The following is an 18,830-nucleotide window of genomic DNA, read 5'->3' as shown; positions in this document are numbered from 1 at the left end:
TTCAACTTCACATGGGAAGTAATATTTCACTGTAATATATTCTCATTTAATCCAATGATCAGTGTCACCTTGGAGACCACCAGTACGTCTTTTAGCTCTCCTTCTCCGGGGCCACAATAACAAAGTAGAGGTCAAGGGATTCCACTTTAACCCTTGACCTCAGGGGGTGGCCACAGTCAGTGGTGGTCAGTAAGATTAATACCCTGTAGGACACTCATTATTCATACTCAGCCAGAGATAGATTACACAGGAATATGAAGTTTGAGAGCACTGTTCCGTTCAAGAGGCCTTTAGCCTCTGGTCAGTTGCTAAATGTCTGGCTTAGCGCTAATGCTCTTTTTATGGCCTCAATGTGGCCTGCAGTGTTCATATTGTTTAAATCAGCATTGACTTAAGTTAGTTTGGACCAAAGGAGTTTGATTATGAGCGTGTGTATTCTGACTGTAAACAGGCCAATGTGTCTAAAGATCCTGATTATACGTCTTCAAAACTAAATCGATCGTTTACATTACTTTATTGTAGCATCGGATTGCATCTTTTGTACTTTTGTTTTATTCTTTGTTTTTTAAAGCTGAACTGAACAAATTGCCGCAACAAGTTTCTATGTTGAAACCAAAAGATATCTTGGCTTTTATGCTGCGTGACTTTTAATGTATGCATGTTTAACAATGCATGTTTAGCTGTGCATATTTTGGCAGCCTTGTAATAAACCACTAATCATGTACAGTACAGTTAACCTATCAAAGCAAACGCCCTTTCCATCTCACCCTTATGGAATAGAGTCACACTGTCCCTTTCAGTGTATGGTAATTTACTGTATATATGGAACAGTTTGAGATATCATGGAGCAGCTATCACTGATCTATACCCATCTCCCTCATTAAAAATGTACGTGTGTACAGGGGGGAAGCGATATATAAATATAAATCATGAAGCTAAAGGCATGCCTACTGTATCGTTCTATTATTTATATTCCTTCACCCCCACACCATAAACACACCTCTGGACCTCAGTTCTACCACACCTGCTACCAGTACTACTCTACAAGTGCAACTGGATCCAATGGATGGTGTCATATATGTATGAATTTATTTGTTAGCACTTTGGTTTAAGTACCAGTTCTTGCTATTACACTAGCATGCGTATTACATGCATTTTGGCTGTTTATTAGCACTCATAAAGCACATATGCCTTATTCTGCATAACCATAGTTTACATCCCTTAACCCTACTCCATACCTTAACTTATGTATATACGTGTGTGTGTGTGTGTACTGTATTTAGTTATTTATATACACACACAGCATATATTTAGAAAATATTGTATGTATATTTATGTATTTATATTATATTTTGTATTATAAATATATTTAATGAATAAACAACATATTTTTATTAAATATATTTAATATATGCATGTGTGTATATTCAAATATAAATCTTAATATATGATAGTGTATATTTACTTAAACCAAACTTTTATTCTGGACGCGATTAATGACAATGAATTGTTCAACAGCACTAGTTCCTATCCACTTTAAGTGGATAGTATATACGTACATTTTCTCAACCCGTTAATTCTTCTTCAGCAGATCAATACAGTCATAGGTTGTTTATTTGGATGTCAGTATTGTAGGTATTTAGTATATAGTCTGTTTGTAGGTCAGCAGTGTTTTTACAGTGGTAAACGGTGTTTCCCTTCTGCCAGAGTCACTTCCTTCTGAGCGATTGACATGTTGCCCTCCTGTAAAAAGTTGACAAATGATTTCTGTAACATTTACTTACACAATCGATAGCTCTGACAAATTCCACCTGCACCATGATTAATGCTACACCACCCCTACTTGCCATCTTTCTCTCTCCCTTCCTCGCTCACTGTTTCGTTTAGTCTCTCTCTCTTTCCCCTTTTTCTTTCCCTGTCTCTCTTGCCCTCAAGGGGTTGCACAGCTCACTGAAAGCAGATGTGTGTGTTTGTATATGTGTGTGCGGGTGTCTTCGATCATGAGCGAGGTTTCCCAACATCTCTTTGATAAAGCCAAAGCCCCGAGCTGTAACTACAGTGTTGTAAACAGCGGGACAGCTTAATCACAGCCATGCGTCTCAGTCAGCTGTGCCGCTCAAAGCCTGGCTTATGTCTTTCCTCTTCCCCACTTCCACACGCAGTAATTTACTGTATGGATTTTAAAATCTCCAAAGATCTTATGCTTCACAGTCATTTAATGGACATTTACGAGGCCCTGAAAGTCCATCCAAATAATGTAACACATGCAGACGTACTGTAGGTCTTTCCTGATTCCTGCTTTTTATGGGTGGGAGGTACTCATTAAAGACATTTTATATAATACTTGTAAGTGAATTAAATTGGATGCATGAACAATTCTTTGTTTTATTTGATTATTTCTGTATTGGTTTTTAGGCCCCAAAATATTTTTATATTAATAACAAATCTCAAACCACTAATATTACGAAATGTAATACACAATATCGAGGTGGTTGTATATTTTATCATAATTGCATATTTTCCTTGTTATATATTATATTAATATAAATATATACATAGAAAATACATTAAAGTATAAAAAAAAGTGTGTGAATTTATATATACCTATACACACATATATAATGTAAACAAAAACTTTTATCTAAGCCTACCCTTTTTTATTTCATTAATTCAGCAGTTCATCTTGTTAATACTTTAAATTAAGTACAACAAGTAAAAAAAATGTCATCATCACTTGACAAATGACATTTCCCCTTAAATTCAACTTCCAAAAGTGCATAAATTCAGCTTGCTGGTGCCTTACACTATATATAACAAAAACATTAATGCAATGTCGCATAGCTTGTCAGTGATCTACGGCTCTGTGTACTAAATGCGCTCCATCTGAAAGCATGTGAAGGAGATCACAGAACCAGCTTTTGAGGCGGATGAAAGTCACCTGTGATTAATCATGCAGTCATATCATAATCATAAAGTACAAAGTAGATGAGAAAAACTACGATACCGGATGTATTCAAAGCACCACCGTTTACAATGTCTGGAATGGTGCGCTGTGATTGTTTGAACGGATATACCGCGTTCTGCAGGAAAAGGATATATATATAGTGATACACATTGGTTTGTGTATTAATATGACTAGTTGTGTAATTGCTTGGCAACAGTAAAATAAAATGACTGAACTCTTTGGCTAGGCCTTACAGCACCCCTATACAAGTTCTTCCTAATCTCAACTTGTTTGGGGCACGTCCCATTTTGTAATCAAATAATGTAAAGATTGTCTTTGCTGTGCAAATATGTACTGCTATATAAACAATACAGCAGAATCTCAACCCGCTGACAGGATACGGTATATACCAGCTTTCTGCCCAGCTCTAGCGCTAAGAGTGTGTGCGTGTGTCGTCTCATCCAATCAGGACTGGGTATATTTGTATAGAGGAGCAGAAGGAACTGGGGGGTTGGGGGTGAAAGCGGTCTTAATCTCACGGAGAGAAAAAAAAAAAAAAAGAGGAGGTTTGTGTGTGGTATCTCGCAGAAAAGGATAATGGCCTCTCGCACACTAGAAAAGAAGCCCATGTAGCGCCGCTGACAGACAAGGTCACCCAGAACTGTGGGGCGGGGAGTAGAGGTGGCCTTGAAAGGCAGGCCTCAATCTCAGCCTCACAGGGCTCAGGTTTATAATACTGTATCCTGGATTTACATTCACCTAGAGGGGGCACACCACACCGACCTGTAATGAAAGACTGTAATACGGAGCCGCGCTGGTGCCGCTCACGATTCTCTCGCAGCATGTGGGAGGGAGGTCAGTCGGCTTGTCTCGTGTATTGCTGCGCTTCTGTGTTCGTAAGGGTTATGCAAATGTTATTATTGTTATTACATTTGCTCGATATGCTTAAGGGTGTAATTTTTTAGTTTTTGTAATCAAATCTTTTTTTCAATTCGCATCTCTGTTTGAGTTTCGCGTGTGTGTGTAAATATGTGCCGACCCTCCTCAGATCATCTGTTCCCTCCGCCAATCATCGCGCGCCGTCCTTGATGCATCTTCCTCCACCATTGGCTGGACTCCTCAGCCGTGGGCATTTCTACGGTCGGCAGCCAATCAGAGAACAGGACGCGCAGACACAGGGGGCCAGGCCAAGGCCATGCTGTAATGGAGAGTCTCTCCGTCGTTTTTAACACCACCTCCCGCTTTGATCGCACACACACACGCATTTTTACCACGTTACATGCTCTCGTCGCAGGACACAAAAACGTGTTGGTTTGCCAAGTTATATGTTGACTCCTTATAGCACATACTGTGTGGCGTTTTTATCTCACAGACGCACAAACACGTACGCTTCTGACTGCTATCAAGCGTGCTTTGTATCCGTCAAGTGTTGTTCTCACCGTCGGGCCCAAAGCAATCCACGCTTTAGTTCATCAGAGACCGAAAAGAGACAAAAAAGAGAGACACGCTCACTTCAAAGCCAAACAAAGGGCCGCAAATAGATAAAACACTGGGCTGTCCATCAGAGGTGTAGGATTATTAGCGACATCTCATTTCAGCCAAAATAGAGTTTATTGGAGAAGGGGTGATTTGGGGGACACTGCATCATTGCTGTACTTATCAATTACGCATCTAACCGGATCAAACCGAGCAGTCCGATTTTGTGTTTGTATCAGTAAATGTGCAAATACGTTGTGGCAGAAGGTTTTCATGTTGATGGATCTTTTGTAGCGTTTGTTTGGCAGCGTTGAAACGCTCTCAATTCTTTAATCTCAAGCTCTATGCATTCCCTCACCCCGTCTTAAACCGGGTTCTTAAAAGGTGAGCTGTTTTGTCATACAATTAAAACAAAACTGACACACACACACACAAAAATAAAACCAGGAGAATTTTCCAGAATGTCACAGCGGTGTCAGTCACAGCTCGGAGAGATCAAGTCATTGTTGTGTTATGTGCAAGAAGTCGGCTGGTTTGAGACAGCCAGACAAAAGAGCACTAAAGAGGCAGTCCAGCGGCGGGTTATGGGGGTCTGAGCTCCAGTGAGGGGCTGCGGTGACCTGCGCTGACCGCTGGCCCAGGGGCCAGACCCTGTCGCCACTTGCCCCTCGAGGCGGTGCCTGCCAGGGCAGGAGGGCATGGGAAGAGTCCGGGACACGGCAAATGCTTCGGAATGGAGAAAGAGAGGGAGAGAGGCTCTAGAGTCTTTCAGATAATAGGACACACAGCGTTGCAAAGTTTGAATGCTGAATATAAAAGCAGAAGAAACGGACTACGAGCGGTTTCTTTTTTATAATTATTGGAACCAACAGTATAAATAATCAAATAATTGCATTGTGTTAATATTTTTAAATATAAGTATAGTCATTTTTGATTAATATGGAATGTTAATGTTTATAATAATTTTTATTCCAATTATTGAAATATTTTTGTATTACTATAGATAGTCCACCTATTTATAAAAATAACAACAATAGCAATCACCTACTTCTTCTTATCATTATTATTAGTATTATTATTATTTAAAATTAGTTTTCTCTTCCACAGTTTTTTTATTTAAAAAAAATAGCTTGAATTGTGCAACGTACACCCTTTTTTTTTTTTTTTTTTTTTTTTTTCATGTTTTTTTTTTTTTTTTTTTTGAAAAATGATAAAGCAAGCACTTTGATTAGCTTGTCGTCTATTATTATTAGAATTTTTGACAACTTTGGTGTAAATAAAAAATGTAAATAATAAAAACAACTAAAAATAATAGATAACAAATAAATGTAATAAATAACTCTGAAGTTTGCTGAAATTACAATATATTGCCGGAAATGTTTCGGAAATTGATCTGGTAAATACGATACCAGCTTTATTCCATGAACCTAAGTTCAAAACTAAGCTTAGTTTCGACAAATTATTCCATAACCTCTGCTTTAAAGACATTAGTTTTTAGAAGAAAGGATGAGAATGGGCAACAGAGAGTTTTGTTGTTGTTTTTTTTTTTTTTTTTTTTTTATGGAGCACCGTTTCTTTTCCTCGGTCATTTATCCAACCTGCCACCAGTGGGCAGTGGCACCGAGCTGCTCTCATCCTCTCTCACCACACAGTCTAACCACAACACCACAGCAAGAGCCGGCCGACACCAGCCTGCCAGACAGGAACAACTAACTACAAATTTCAACCCCACGTCTGGTCAGTTTAGACTAACTCTGATAAACGCCTCCTCTACATTTCCACACCACAGGCTGTCTGACTGGATTTCAAAGAACATGACATTTATTTAATCAGAAACCGACTCGCAGTTCAACAGAAATTAATTACGTTTGCTACAGTTTTATAATTTAATGATCACATTGATTTTGTGCTAAATGTTTAATATGCCTGCATTTTAAATAAACTGTAAATGAAATTCTGATTTAAAAATGTAGTTATGTCTGTAAATGAGCACATAATAATCTCGTTAGCCTTTTTAATTCTTATTAGTTGTATTAGTAAAATGCTGGTGCTGGCTTATTTGTATTGATTAGACATGAAAATGCTTGCATTGCAGTCCATCATGTGAAATAATTATAATTGTTTGCTATTGACAGAAGCTTAATTTTTAATTAGCTGTTTTGAAAATTACACCTTTTGTCTCTTTGTTTCTGCAGCTATGCAAATTGTTTGAAGCTTGCATGTTGTTGGAATATGTAAAAAAAAAAATTGTTTTATTGCTTTGGAATTGTTGATTAGATACCTTTTAATATAATTGCGATTGAATGCTGTTTATATTTTAGCACAGTTTTAGTTTTTAGATCATTGAAATATTTAAACTGTTAGATTAAGTTATTTGTTTAAAATAGCAATGCTTATTTAGATGTAATAACATTTTATTCCCCTCTTTTTTTTTTTTTTTTACTGAAGTTAGATTTGTAAGCACCGGTCATATTTTTTAGTGCACGCCGGGATCAGAATTCACTTTGAGCCGTCTGGGAAACTTTGATTTGCTGATTTTCTTCTGCGGGGGTTTGGCTGTGTATTGTGCGGTTATTTAGAGCTGGGCAGCAGAATAAGCATCAGACTGCTCTCCAAAAAGACCACTGAGACACTGATGCCATTAAGTATTAAAGGCTTTAAATGTGTTGCTTTGTTATTTTTGTGTATTGTTTTAATTGATTTTGGCTTGTGTTTTGGGTTTCTTTGATTTTATTGTGATACATTTTTTTTGCAAATTTACATATTTTTACATTCGATTTTACAGTCGTGTTTAATTGTTTTTTGATGAATTAAAAGCGGACATGCATCTAAAATATTATAATTTTGACAAAAAAAATGAAAACGCCTTAAAATAACGAGCAAGAACTCATCATGTAAACCTGCACGTTCCATAATGAATGAGGAAAGCTAGCTTTCCTCAGTAGCAGTATTCCTCTTTATGCCGAATGTCAGCGCGCTAACTGAAGCTGAAGCTGAATTTGAGCGCACATGAAAGCAACACTGACCTCCGTTCGCATCGAGAGCCGCTCTAATCCCTCTCCCAACAGTTCACTCCTCTACTGCACGCCACACAATGCCGTGACTCACAGCGCTGGCATACATGCCTCTCCCCGGACACCTTGCTTTATTATGAAGGGCCGGTTTGTTTTGGCAACTCAAGTACAATCAGAAAGAGCATTGGAGCCTGTTTATTTGTTTATTCATTTGTATGTGTTTTGTCTCTCAGGAGGGCTATGGGGTGATTGTGCTGAACCCCAACGAGAACTCTCTGGAGGTGGAGAAGGTTCCGGATCCAGCCAAGAAACCGTCCCCGGATGCCTCTGATGAGCCGGCTGAAAAGAGAGAGAGGAAGGAAGAGCGGGAGAACAAGAAAAAGAAGGACTTTTATGAGAAGTATCGCAACCCACAGAAGGAAAAAGAGATGGAGCACGTCCCGATACGAGTGAGTGGCCGAGGGAGGATGATGGGTAGGAGAGAGAGAAAAGAATATGGGGTGAAATAGAGGGTGAGAGGGGGTTTTAGGCAGCTGAGTGAGTGGGCCACACATGTGTGGTCAGGAGGCTGTGGAGAGTTTGGACACCATCCAGATTTTTCATCTCGCTTTCTCTGTTTGTAAAAACCCAGCTTGATAAGCAGAGTTTTTATTCTTTGATGCACTTAGCTCGTCCCTTTCTTTCTTTCTTTCTTTCTTTCTTTCTTTTTTTTTCCTTTCTTTCTGTCTTTCTTTTTTAAAAGACGGTATAGTTACGTCACAGTTATTAACCATTAGGAGAAAGGGCATTTTCATTCGGGAGAGCACCTGATTGGACAAAAATCCGTGCAGAGCTGGATTAGCCATCAATAAATGTCCTATATTTTTCCAGTAAAGAAACACAGCAAATTTTTAACACGCATCATTTACATTTCTTTTTTAAAAACATCCGATAATTAAAATGTTATCAACCTTTAAAGTCTCAATGAAATAGTGAAATTTAGAAAAATTGGGAGAGGCTACGATTTAAGTGGACTAAATGATTGGAAAAAAGAAGAGACAGAGTCAGGCATAGAGAAGTATGTCATTTTCACAGAAACATGTTTTAATTAAAAATCCTAAAATGCATAGATGATTCATTTAATATAAGATCATTAACATTAATTTAGAAAATAGCATGAATTTTCACTTCATGTTGACTTTAAAAGTAGCAAAGCATACGAATTATGTACAAGCTAATATAAATTTAATAGGATCTTCAACAGACAGTTTATGTTAATCAGACTTTATTTTTTTATTACAGTATTTACAGATTACAATACGCAGTCTCTCAAACAAACACATTTGTGTGCATACATTATGCACACCATTCACAAATAATGCAATCAAAAAAATAAATAAATAATATCTAATGCAAAACCATGAGGCAACCGAATGAAACAAGGAAGCATCAAACGGGAAATACATAAAATTACTCTCCCAAAAGTTAGCGCTTTGTTTTATCACCATTTGACGGCCACGTCACATATCGTCACACTCCTTGTGCTGTCATTTACCGTCGTTGACTCAGTAGCGGTGTGTGAGCTGTCAACACACTTCTGAGACTACCTACACACACACACACACACACACAAAGCACACTGAGGTATAATTATCTGCACTATTAGCATCAAGTCAGCTTTAAAACCTCTCATACCTCTCACATCCCTTCTTTTTGTAAACAAATTCTCTTAATTACCCTCTTTTTATCACCGTAAACTAACTCTGACACCTATCCTTCCTTAATGAATTCGCATTGAGGACAGAATTCTGTGGTGTTGCCCAGATGAAGTTGTTTTTTAACACACACACACGCTCAGAAAGAGAAAAAAAAAATCTATGAAATAGCCATCAGTGAGTGTGAATCTGAGATTTCAACACCTCGTCCGTTTCTGAGGCGTTTCATCAGTGTTGGTGTGGTGAATAGAGGAAGTTGCTCTCCAGGCTGCTGTGTATAATGGAAAAAACTCACTGTCAATATCTATAAGAGCCCGGCGCTGCTGACATCTTCATGCGCACATACAGCAATGTGTGTTTATGAGTAAGAGATCGAGAAGGAGTGTGTGTGTGTATGTCTCCGAGAGGAGCCGCATCACCCTGAAGAGGCGGAAGGGAAGAAACCATATTAATGTCTTAATAAATATTTCAGCTGGGATAGTTTGGGATTCATATAATGAGACGACTTAGCATCTCTCGCTCTGCTCCTGAACTTTTGGCACATTGCAAGTCTAGTGCTATGAGATTGTTAGTCCAGGATGGCCTTGCATGTATTCTGCGCTCTTCCGCATTATGCAGCTCCAGACCGGAGCGAGCTGCAGCGCGGCACAAGGACGTGAGCTGATGACTGTGTGTCTCTGACTTACACTGTATGTGTGCTCGTGAATTCCTGTAGGGAGCGTTGCCAAGTGGAAATGCACGCAAAGTGGAAAAGCCGTTTTGTTTTGAACCACTGCAGGAAAATATTAAAGAGACTCTGCTGAGATGACTTTGTTGGCTTGTTTAGTTTTTATGTAACTAATGTCCTGCAGCACATTGTCAGTGGCACTCTGATTTAATTTTCATTGTATACTTTGAGATCCTCTATGATTGTTAATGGTTTATGTGTGCTGGTGCTTAAGTGATTTTAGCTGCATAAAAACCTGCTGTGGAAAGACTTTCATAACATTGGAAATAGCTTCATAACATTTACAAACATTATTAGCTGTGCGTGTTAAGGCAAACATTGCTATTAGTGTTGCAAATAGATTTTTCTCTCCTTCTTCTTATCCACTAACCCTAAATGTTAAACCTAGGTAGACCCAATACCTTTCTAGGCACGGTGTGATTAAAAACTCAGTGGTGGGCTCTTTAGAGTTTGGCTAGCAATCAAACAAATCCCTAAAACCACTCTGAATACATTAGCAACCACATAGCAATGCTCTGGAAGGTGTTTAGCGCATCGGCATGTTTTTATTTGTGTATGTTTTAATTTGGTTTTCTAGAAATGTAACCTATATGTAACTGTAACAATAATGTAACTTTTGTTCATATGTTTTAAAACTTATTAATGTGGTTTTCCAGTGACAAAACATATAATATAATACAATATTTTTGGTACCATTTTTTAATAAAAGTGCATTAATTATTGTTAATAATCATTACATTTGTTACAATTTTTAGTGTAGTGTATTTTTTTAACTAGTTAACATTAGATTAATAAATGCTTTAGAAGTGTAATATACTCAACTGGAACCTAATATGGTAACCAATATTTATTTATTTATTTTAAAAAGTAGTTTTAGACGTGTCAAACCAATGATTACGAAAATAATGACAGAATTTGTATTTTTTTATTATTATTATTTTTATTGTTTATTGTTTTTAAATGTTTTTGCACCCCCTGCAACTTACTTAAGTACCTCGTGTTATGAATTACTGATCTATATTCATTGGCGTTCTTTCAGTAAGATACCATGTTCCGACAAACATGTACAAAGACGTAGGCGTCATTCGCACTCATTTGCATATTTGTGTACAAAGACGTAGGAATCACACGCACCAATTTACATATTTGATAACCAGCGCTGAAGTCCTCCATGACTTCATATTAGCACACACGTTATTTGGTAGTACGTAATAACATTGCACCCAATCAAATTGTACATTTCCACTCGAAATGTTTTCCCGCTCATTTTTTAAAGGAATTTGTAACCGCACTGATGCCCAGGTACATTAGCGTGCGTGTGTGTGTATTTGTGTGTGTTTTCTCCTCCTCTCCACCCATCCTCTCAGCTCCTAGAGTAGGAGGCGGGTCACAGCGAGTCCCATTCTCCCAAAGTTTTTAATCTTTTATAGTGGCATTGTACGCGACTGAACCTCCTCTCCTCCCCTCCTTGACTCCCCGTAGAGCACTAGACCACCTGCACGTCGCTCCGGCCGGGCCCTGCAGCTCCGGGCTTTGGTAGCATTGAGTTGATTAATACACTTCCTTACCCCCATTAAGGAGCCCTTAACTGCCTTTAGCACTCTTACTTTTTAGCCCCCCTTCGGGCTGCGAGCCCCCAGCCCTGCCTAATCTCCCCGCGATCTTACAGATCACAGCCCAAGCGGCCCACGTCTGCTGACGCCGAAGAAGAGGGGTGGACATGAGAACCGGGGGGCCGAAATAGTGGGGGTGGCATACAAAGTTTTTTTGGGAGTTCACTTTACTCTGAATTTGAGGCCTAATCCAGTTACCTATTTTCTGTCAGCCAAGCGGAGGAATAGCAAGAACAAAACCCACATTCAGAGCTTAAGAAGCTTCCAAAGATTTCATTCAGGCCTGAGCGGACCCGGCTTAGGGCCCCAGCCCCAAGGGGAAAAGAGCAAGTGGACAAAAAGCCCAGTGCGCTCAGCCTTTCTCTAAAGCACCACTTATTTTTGTAAATGACTAGAATCCTTCTCCTAACACTTTTTTTTTTCTCACATTTCTTATTGTTGCTTTTTTTGTAAAACGGTTCGGGCGCGAGAGAAAGGGAGAGCACTTCGTCAAACATTCAGACGCAGCAGCTTGTGGGAGGTGTTTTTCTTTTCTTTTCTTGCTCTTTCCATCTCTCGGTTTATTCATTTCTTAAGTGCCTGCAGAACTTTAAGTGTCAGATCCTTGTGGAGATGGCATGAGTTTATTGAACGCTCAAGATCGCCATTGCTTTCATACGTGTACGCTATGACCTAACAAGAGAAAAATAAAACATCCATTGACACTAGGCCTCTGCTTTACCTTGTTTTGCAACACGCAGTTCTGCCTCTTGACGCATTTATCGTGAATTGATATTCTAGACAGTAACATTTAAGACTTGGGTATGTTAGCTGGCAAATAATGTTGAAAAATAAAAGGGTGGTCTTTTATAGTTACAATAGAAATGTACTGGGTTGACGAAATCTGGCACAACGCATTGAACCTCATACATGAAACACGAGCAGAACTGTGTAAATCATTTGCGCATCCGTTCGTGCAACAGTTTTACGTGCAGTTTATACAGAAATGTGTTCTGCTCATGTTAGAAGAATAAGGCCTGCTGGATCTCCATGAATTATAGCACAAAAGTTTTCTTGCTTTCGTATTTTATTTACTTCTGAAAACTCACATTTGATTTTTTATATATATATATATATATATATATATATATATATATATATATATATATATATATATATATATATATATATATAGGGGCACTTTCCTGAAGTTAGTAATTAACATATTATATGGCCAAAATATTTTAATATAAGGGTTTAGTATAATAATAAATCATGTATTTGTCAATTTAATTGATCATTTATAATTGTAATTTATTCCTGGGTTAGCAAAGCTGAATTTTAAACCGTCCAGTCTTAAGTGTGACATGATTTTACAGAAGTTATTCAAAATGTGTATTTGCTGCTGAAGTAACATCTTTTTGTTACCAATGTTGAAAAAAGTTGTGCTCACAGCTCTTGTAGATGCTGTGAAAAATGTTATAATTTTTGAATAGAAAGAAATATCCTTGCTGAATTTCAAACAATAGTAATAAAAATAAAGGCAAAATAACAGTGTTTATAGACATTTGTATTCACACATAATAAATGAGTTTTTTTTTTTTTTATTGGTGACTAACAATTTTTTTATTTATTTTTTTTTTTTTGTAGAAGTATGCAAAAGAAACTTTTCAAAGTGAATATTTAGCACAAAAATATATGCTGTAATGCTTTGCCAATATCTTGCATATGATTATGAATTCAAGCATGTTTCGTTGTCCCTAAAAGGTGCTCCAGAATCATATAAAGTTGTCACGGATGGGGCACTGGTAGGACGTTCGCGTTGGTTCAAGGGGTTACTGCCGGTGTTCCTATTTTGTGTACCTCTACTGCGTCCTTCGTCTCCACAGGAACGACATCCATTATTTATCCCTCGTCTTCTCTCTCCTGTTCCCCCGGGGACGAGAGGAATCCGTGTTTTGGAGATGTACTGTTTCCCAATGCCTGGCTCGTACATCCCTAACCTACATGTCTATTAGATATTGCCCAGCCGAGCCGGAGATGTCAAGAGACTTGTATTCTGGCTCGGGTTGTATCAGCCTCAGTCAGTGTTCCCGTAGTTCAGGGACACTTCTGGAGGTCCTCTGTGTGTATGTGAACTTTGGCCTTGCAGACCTTCCAAGTAACCTCTCATTGCCAACACAAGCGTGGTGACCGGACGTGCCTTAATTAAACTTCTGAACTGATGATATGGCCGCAGCAGAGGTCAGAATCACAGGTTACGAGGTTTTCTGTTGTTTCAAGTGTGTGTGGGCGTCTGCTGTGTGCGTGAGTGTATTTATTTATTTTGAGCTCCACTGATTTAAGAGTTGGAGTGTCTGTTAGTGCAAGTACTTGAAATAAAAGCTGAATAAAACGTGGTATTTTATAGTAATAATGATATAATAAAATTGTGTGTGTATGTGTGTGTGTGTGTGTGTGTGTGTGTATATATATATATATATATATATATATATATATATATATATATATATATATATATAGTTTATTTATTTAGTCTATGGATATTTTGGATAGCAAAGGTTAAAGAATGTACAAGTTGTGGCAGCTTTCCTTCTTTGACCATTTATATGTCTTGATTTGGTTCACTGGCACATATTAAATCAGTGGCAGTCAGACAAGTCATTCATACAGTGTATGTATTATGCTTCTGTTCTGAGTTCTTACCAAAGCCAAATTTTGCACAAATTAGAACTTATGATTCATATGGACCTTTGTTTGTTTTACAAGCTACAGTATAGTATGCATAGTATGAGTGAAAGCTAAAAAGAAAAAGAAAAAAATGGCAGATTGATCTAGTATGTAGTTTTATATATATATATATATATTATATATATATATATATATATATATATATATATATATATATATAGAGAGAAAGAGAGAGAATGTGAAGTGACTGTGTGTCTGAGCCAGCTGTCTCCATGTGCCTGTACGTACGTGTTGTCCTGTTATTTTTGCATATGAACTGCTTGTCAACCCTTGCCACCGTCTGAGATCTCCTCTCTCTGAAGCTGTGCATTGTAACCGCTCTGGGGGCGAATCCCGCTGTAACTCGGCTCAGATGTCTGCTCCCAATCTTCCCGTTAGGTCAACCAAGAAACACATCCAATCTGCTGTCAGAAGCCAAACCAAGGGCCTTCACAGCAGGCCTTCACCACCAAACGACACACAAACCACTGTCTGTGCCTTCTTCCCCCTAACATCAATTAAAGCAAGGCAGTAATTTAATCTGACAATCACAGGCTTTGAGTGAGACAGGTTGAGATGTCACAGAGATGACCTTTCTGCCCACATGCAGCCAAGAGCTGTCTTTTGCCTAGGCCTTTGTAGTTTGTTAATGAGATATTGATTTGAAACAATGCACTAGCAAATTTTGTCGAGATTAGCTCCATGCTAACAAGGTCACAGCGCTGTCACAGTACAGTCTCGTGTTTATCAGCACCATACCTTCACCTCCTTTATTTAAGAGCCCTCTTAGGGGGTCTGTAACCCCCCTCCATGCCTTTTTCATTTCCTGTTTTCCCTAAGCATGTTGATATTCTGCCCACATCTTTCCCGTTGGCCTCGTTTGTCATCTTACTGGCTTTCGGTGAGCTCGCTAGTCGTTAATTACTTGTGATTTTCAAGTCATCTCCTTGGTTCGTGTTCTCTCCCCCCTTTTCCCTCCGCTAGATATGAGGGCTCCTGCCGCGGTCACACTCTTTTCTGAAGGAGCACCTTGTCTGGAACTGGCCAGGTGTGGACGGCAAATCTGCAGGAAGTGAGTGCCAGTGCTCATTTTGCCAGCCCGAGGCGTCTAGTGTTCCATGCACGCTAACAGCACTATCAGGAAGTCCACGCGCCGCCATGAAACCCAGTCTCAGCCTTATCCGAGTATACAAACCCAGCACTCACACTGCCAACTTTCAAATCCCTCAGCATTATCGGCTTTCCCAGACTCCTATTTCTTACTATCAGTCCGCGGTTCGCTGTAAACGTTAGCCATGTGGAGTTAGCGACAGGCTAACGGACGTTTGAGGCACTTAATGTGAATCTCTGCAAACACCGGGAAAGTAGGTCCACATTCTAATAGCTCCGGTGATAATACAAAACACGCAATTACCTCCTTGGATTGTTTAACGTTTAATCGTTTAACTAAATGAAAATAATCCCATGTCTTGTTGAAAAGCTACTACTGGCCATTGAAATGAGCTGAGAGGGTTGTGTTTTCCCACCAGAGACTAGAAAGAGTTGACTTGTTAGTTCCAGTTTAGCTTTTTAAAGGTGATGCAAAACAGCTCTTGGTCTGATTAGGACAAGTAGTACTTACAGACTAGAGATGAAAAGTAATGTTAATTCTGTACTTGATTTCAATCAGAAATGTATCGATAGCATTACTTTCTATGGTTCTGATTGAAGTACCAACTCAAATTGCTACTTGAGGTTTGTTTGACAAGCAGCTGTTTTTGAACAATCACATGCGTATGTGTTCAAGTTTGTATTGCAACTTCATCTGAGTGCACAGGTGCAATCTAGGCAATTAGCATTACATATCATATTAAAACATCAATATATAAAAACAGAGCTAAGTACCTCTGTGTGTTTAATTTGGCAATTCTTAAAAGCTAAATTGCACATTAAGTTAATATAGTAATATTGTTCTTGCATTACTAGTTTTATAATTGTAACTTTTTAAAGCTATGTGCACATTTGATTTGAAAAGATATACACGAAAAAACATATTTTATACATAGATGGACAGATAGATATTAATGTTTAATAATGTCAAATTAATATTTGTCAAAGAAAACACTAAACAACAGCATTAATAATAAGAAATGTTTCTTGTGCACCAAATCAGCATATTAAATCATTTCTGAATGATCACTTTGGAGGCCTGAAAAGAAAGTTGTTTCTGTATCATCATTTAGAGCCTGGTTTTATGTAATTTTGGCATGTACTGTACTACTGTTATTTTATACCTATTCATTCCAGGGGTTTGTAATCCAACATGGATTGACAGGTCCAAAGCAGAAATGAAGAATGTGTGTCTTACGTGGGGTGAGTTTAATGGGGCTGATGTTACACTCATTGTGGATCTAAAATGGAGCTGTGAATCTTCATTTAATGGCATTTTCTTCTGATTGCTAACAGTGCAGGTGATGGAGAGAAAGATCTGTCAAAAAAGTGGAATGTCTTTTAGATGCTATGCCCGCATCCTAAGTGCCAATTCAAGGGGTTTGCAGAGCGTGGGACACCTCCATGTGACTTTGTTCGGATTGTGTGGAGTATTTCCAAAAAGTGCACTAAATCTATAAGAAAAGGAAAAGAGAAAGACTGATATAAGAGTGAGCTGATATAACAGACTATGCCAGATGTTGTTTGTTTCACTGTGGTGAAACTTAAGAACTACAGTCCTTGTCAGCTGAGATACGTGTACTCTGACAGACTGTATGTGGTCACATAATGTACATGTGCTGTTGACATGGCATGTGGTTTGACAAGAATCCATTCATTTTTAATGGATCGACATGATTAAGTTATATTTAAAATACAATTATCTAATTATTATATATATATATATATATATATATATATATATATATATATATATATATATATGTGATGTATAAATAATTATTATATATTATATATTACTGTTAATTTGTTCTATTGGTAGTAGCAGGTCAATATGAGCTCCTTGCATTGTGGAATAGCAGTTTGTCTTCTGTACATAGAATGTTCCAAACAGTTGAAAACATTGAATATTTATGTGGATCTACTCCATGTTAGTTTTCTTAGTCTGCTATGCCTTTGCATAATAGAAAGAGAGGTTTTTAACCTTTTCTTTTCTTATTTTCAGTCCCAACTTAATATACAGTCACTGATTACAATGGCATGCATATGTTGACTTTCAGTTTGTCCATGCAGTGTGAGACAAAGAGCATTTGAGAACTTGTTTATATGTCCATATGTATTCAGAAACATTGAGACATGAGCAACAGGTCTGCACTCTCTGGGAGTCTTCCAGGTCTTGCACATGCATGGATGAGATGAAGGCTGACAGCGAGAGAGAGAGGGTGAACCTGTCACCGGGAACTGGTCTCTATGGACGTATTGTTTCGCAGGAGCTAATTAACCCTAGGAAATAATTACACAAATATGCAAATGCTGTTTAGATAAGTGTGGGCTCTATCAGAGGAGGTAGTCAATCATAGGGGAAGGGTTGGAGGGAGTCGGTGGTCTGTGTGTGCTTGTGTGTACGTATGGGCCAGGTGTCAGACTCTGTGCCGGGGTGATAAGGGGAGGGGGATGTTACCTGGTTTAATGTGGCATCACCCTTGTGCAATAGTAGAGACTTCATTTATTGAAAAACACACTTTGCACAGACAGAACAAATAACCTTCCAAAATGTATGTAATTGCATTTGTAATTTGTAACTTCTGTGTAAATGTTTCCCAGTCAAACATTTTGTGGTCAGAATAATTTTTATATATATAAAAGAATGTTTTGTTTTTTCACTTATAATGTATACATGTTTAATAGCGCTGTCACACATCTGTGCATACTGTATGCTGTGTAAGCTAATATATTATTGCGTAAGTGTATGCACTATTTTGCCTATTTTAATTAGTAAGTATATAGACCTGAGAGTAGAGTCCACTGCCTTGTGCCTGCCAATTTCTGTGTTTCCCTGCCCGCATGGCATTGGTTACATCAGCAGAATAAAATAGTTTGTTCCAGAGGCGGAAAAAGTTCCTATTTTAATGAAAGATAGCAAAAACGAGCATTGCGTTAATGAATTGTACACAATAAGACCAGGGGTTTTTGTTTAGTATGTGGATGTAAACGAATTACCGGCCACTACATCTCTTTGTGGCCGTGTGTCCGTGGCCTGTGTGTGAGCACCGAGAGCTTTATGAATATGAAATGCGCTGCACTGCGATGATGACTCAGCTTTGGTTCTTCAAAACACTTTGATGTCTGAGGGTGCGAGAGAAAGACATGCAGACTCGTCCCCGTTTTCACCGCCCTGCACCCACCTCCCAGCCGTCCAAGGAGATCTGGGCTCAGCGCTTTCCGCCAGTTGCATCACGCCGTAACCCCCCCCTCCCACCAGCCTGTTTATTTACTTTCATATTTGTGTCCCCTCGCCAACACAAGCCATCTTGGTGACAGGAAATCTCTTCCCTCCTGCCAGCTCCTTCAGCTCTAATTCACTTATTATTGTGCTTTTCAAAAAGCTAATCAATGTGGGAGAGCTGATGCAAGATCATGAGAGAGAGGCTAAACACAGGGCAAGGCTGCAAACTTTCAGGAGCTGATTGCGACAAGGCCGGGTCTTTATATCATGCCGCTGTA

The 18,830-nt window shown here is 38.6% G+C and overlaps 1 protein-coding gene across 4 annotated transcripts in view; it reads left to right on the top strand.

The window, feature by feature from the left end:
- The window catches only part of fam172a (family with sequence similarity 172 member A), a 148,535-nt gene that overhangs the window by 55,883 nt on the left and 73,822 nt on the right, over nt 1-18,830 (top strand). For all 4 annotated transcript variants that reach the window (XM_043240144.1, XM_043240145.1, XM_043240146.1 and 1 more), the window contains exon 7: nt 7,668-7,883. In XM_043240144.1, the coding sequence (XP_043096079.1) occupies nt 7,668-7,883 (216 nt within the window). The remainder of the gene's footprint in view (nt 1-7,667; nt 7,884-18,830) is intronic.

The sequence above is a fragment of the Puntigrus tetrazona genome, chromosome 5 (genome assembly GCF_018831695.1).
Source record: "Puntigrus tetrazona isolate hp1 chromosome 5, ASM1883169v1, whole genome shotgun sequence".
Taxonomy (NCBI): domain Eukaryota; kingdom Metazoa; phylum Chordata; class Actinopteri; order Cypriniformes; family Cyprinidae; genus Puntigrus; species Puntigrus tetrazona.
The sequence above is the reverse complement of the archived record's forward strand: the minus strand, read 5'-3'. Positions and strand labels throughout refer to the sequence as shown.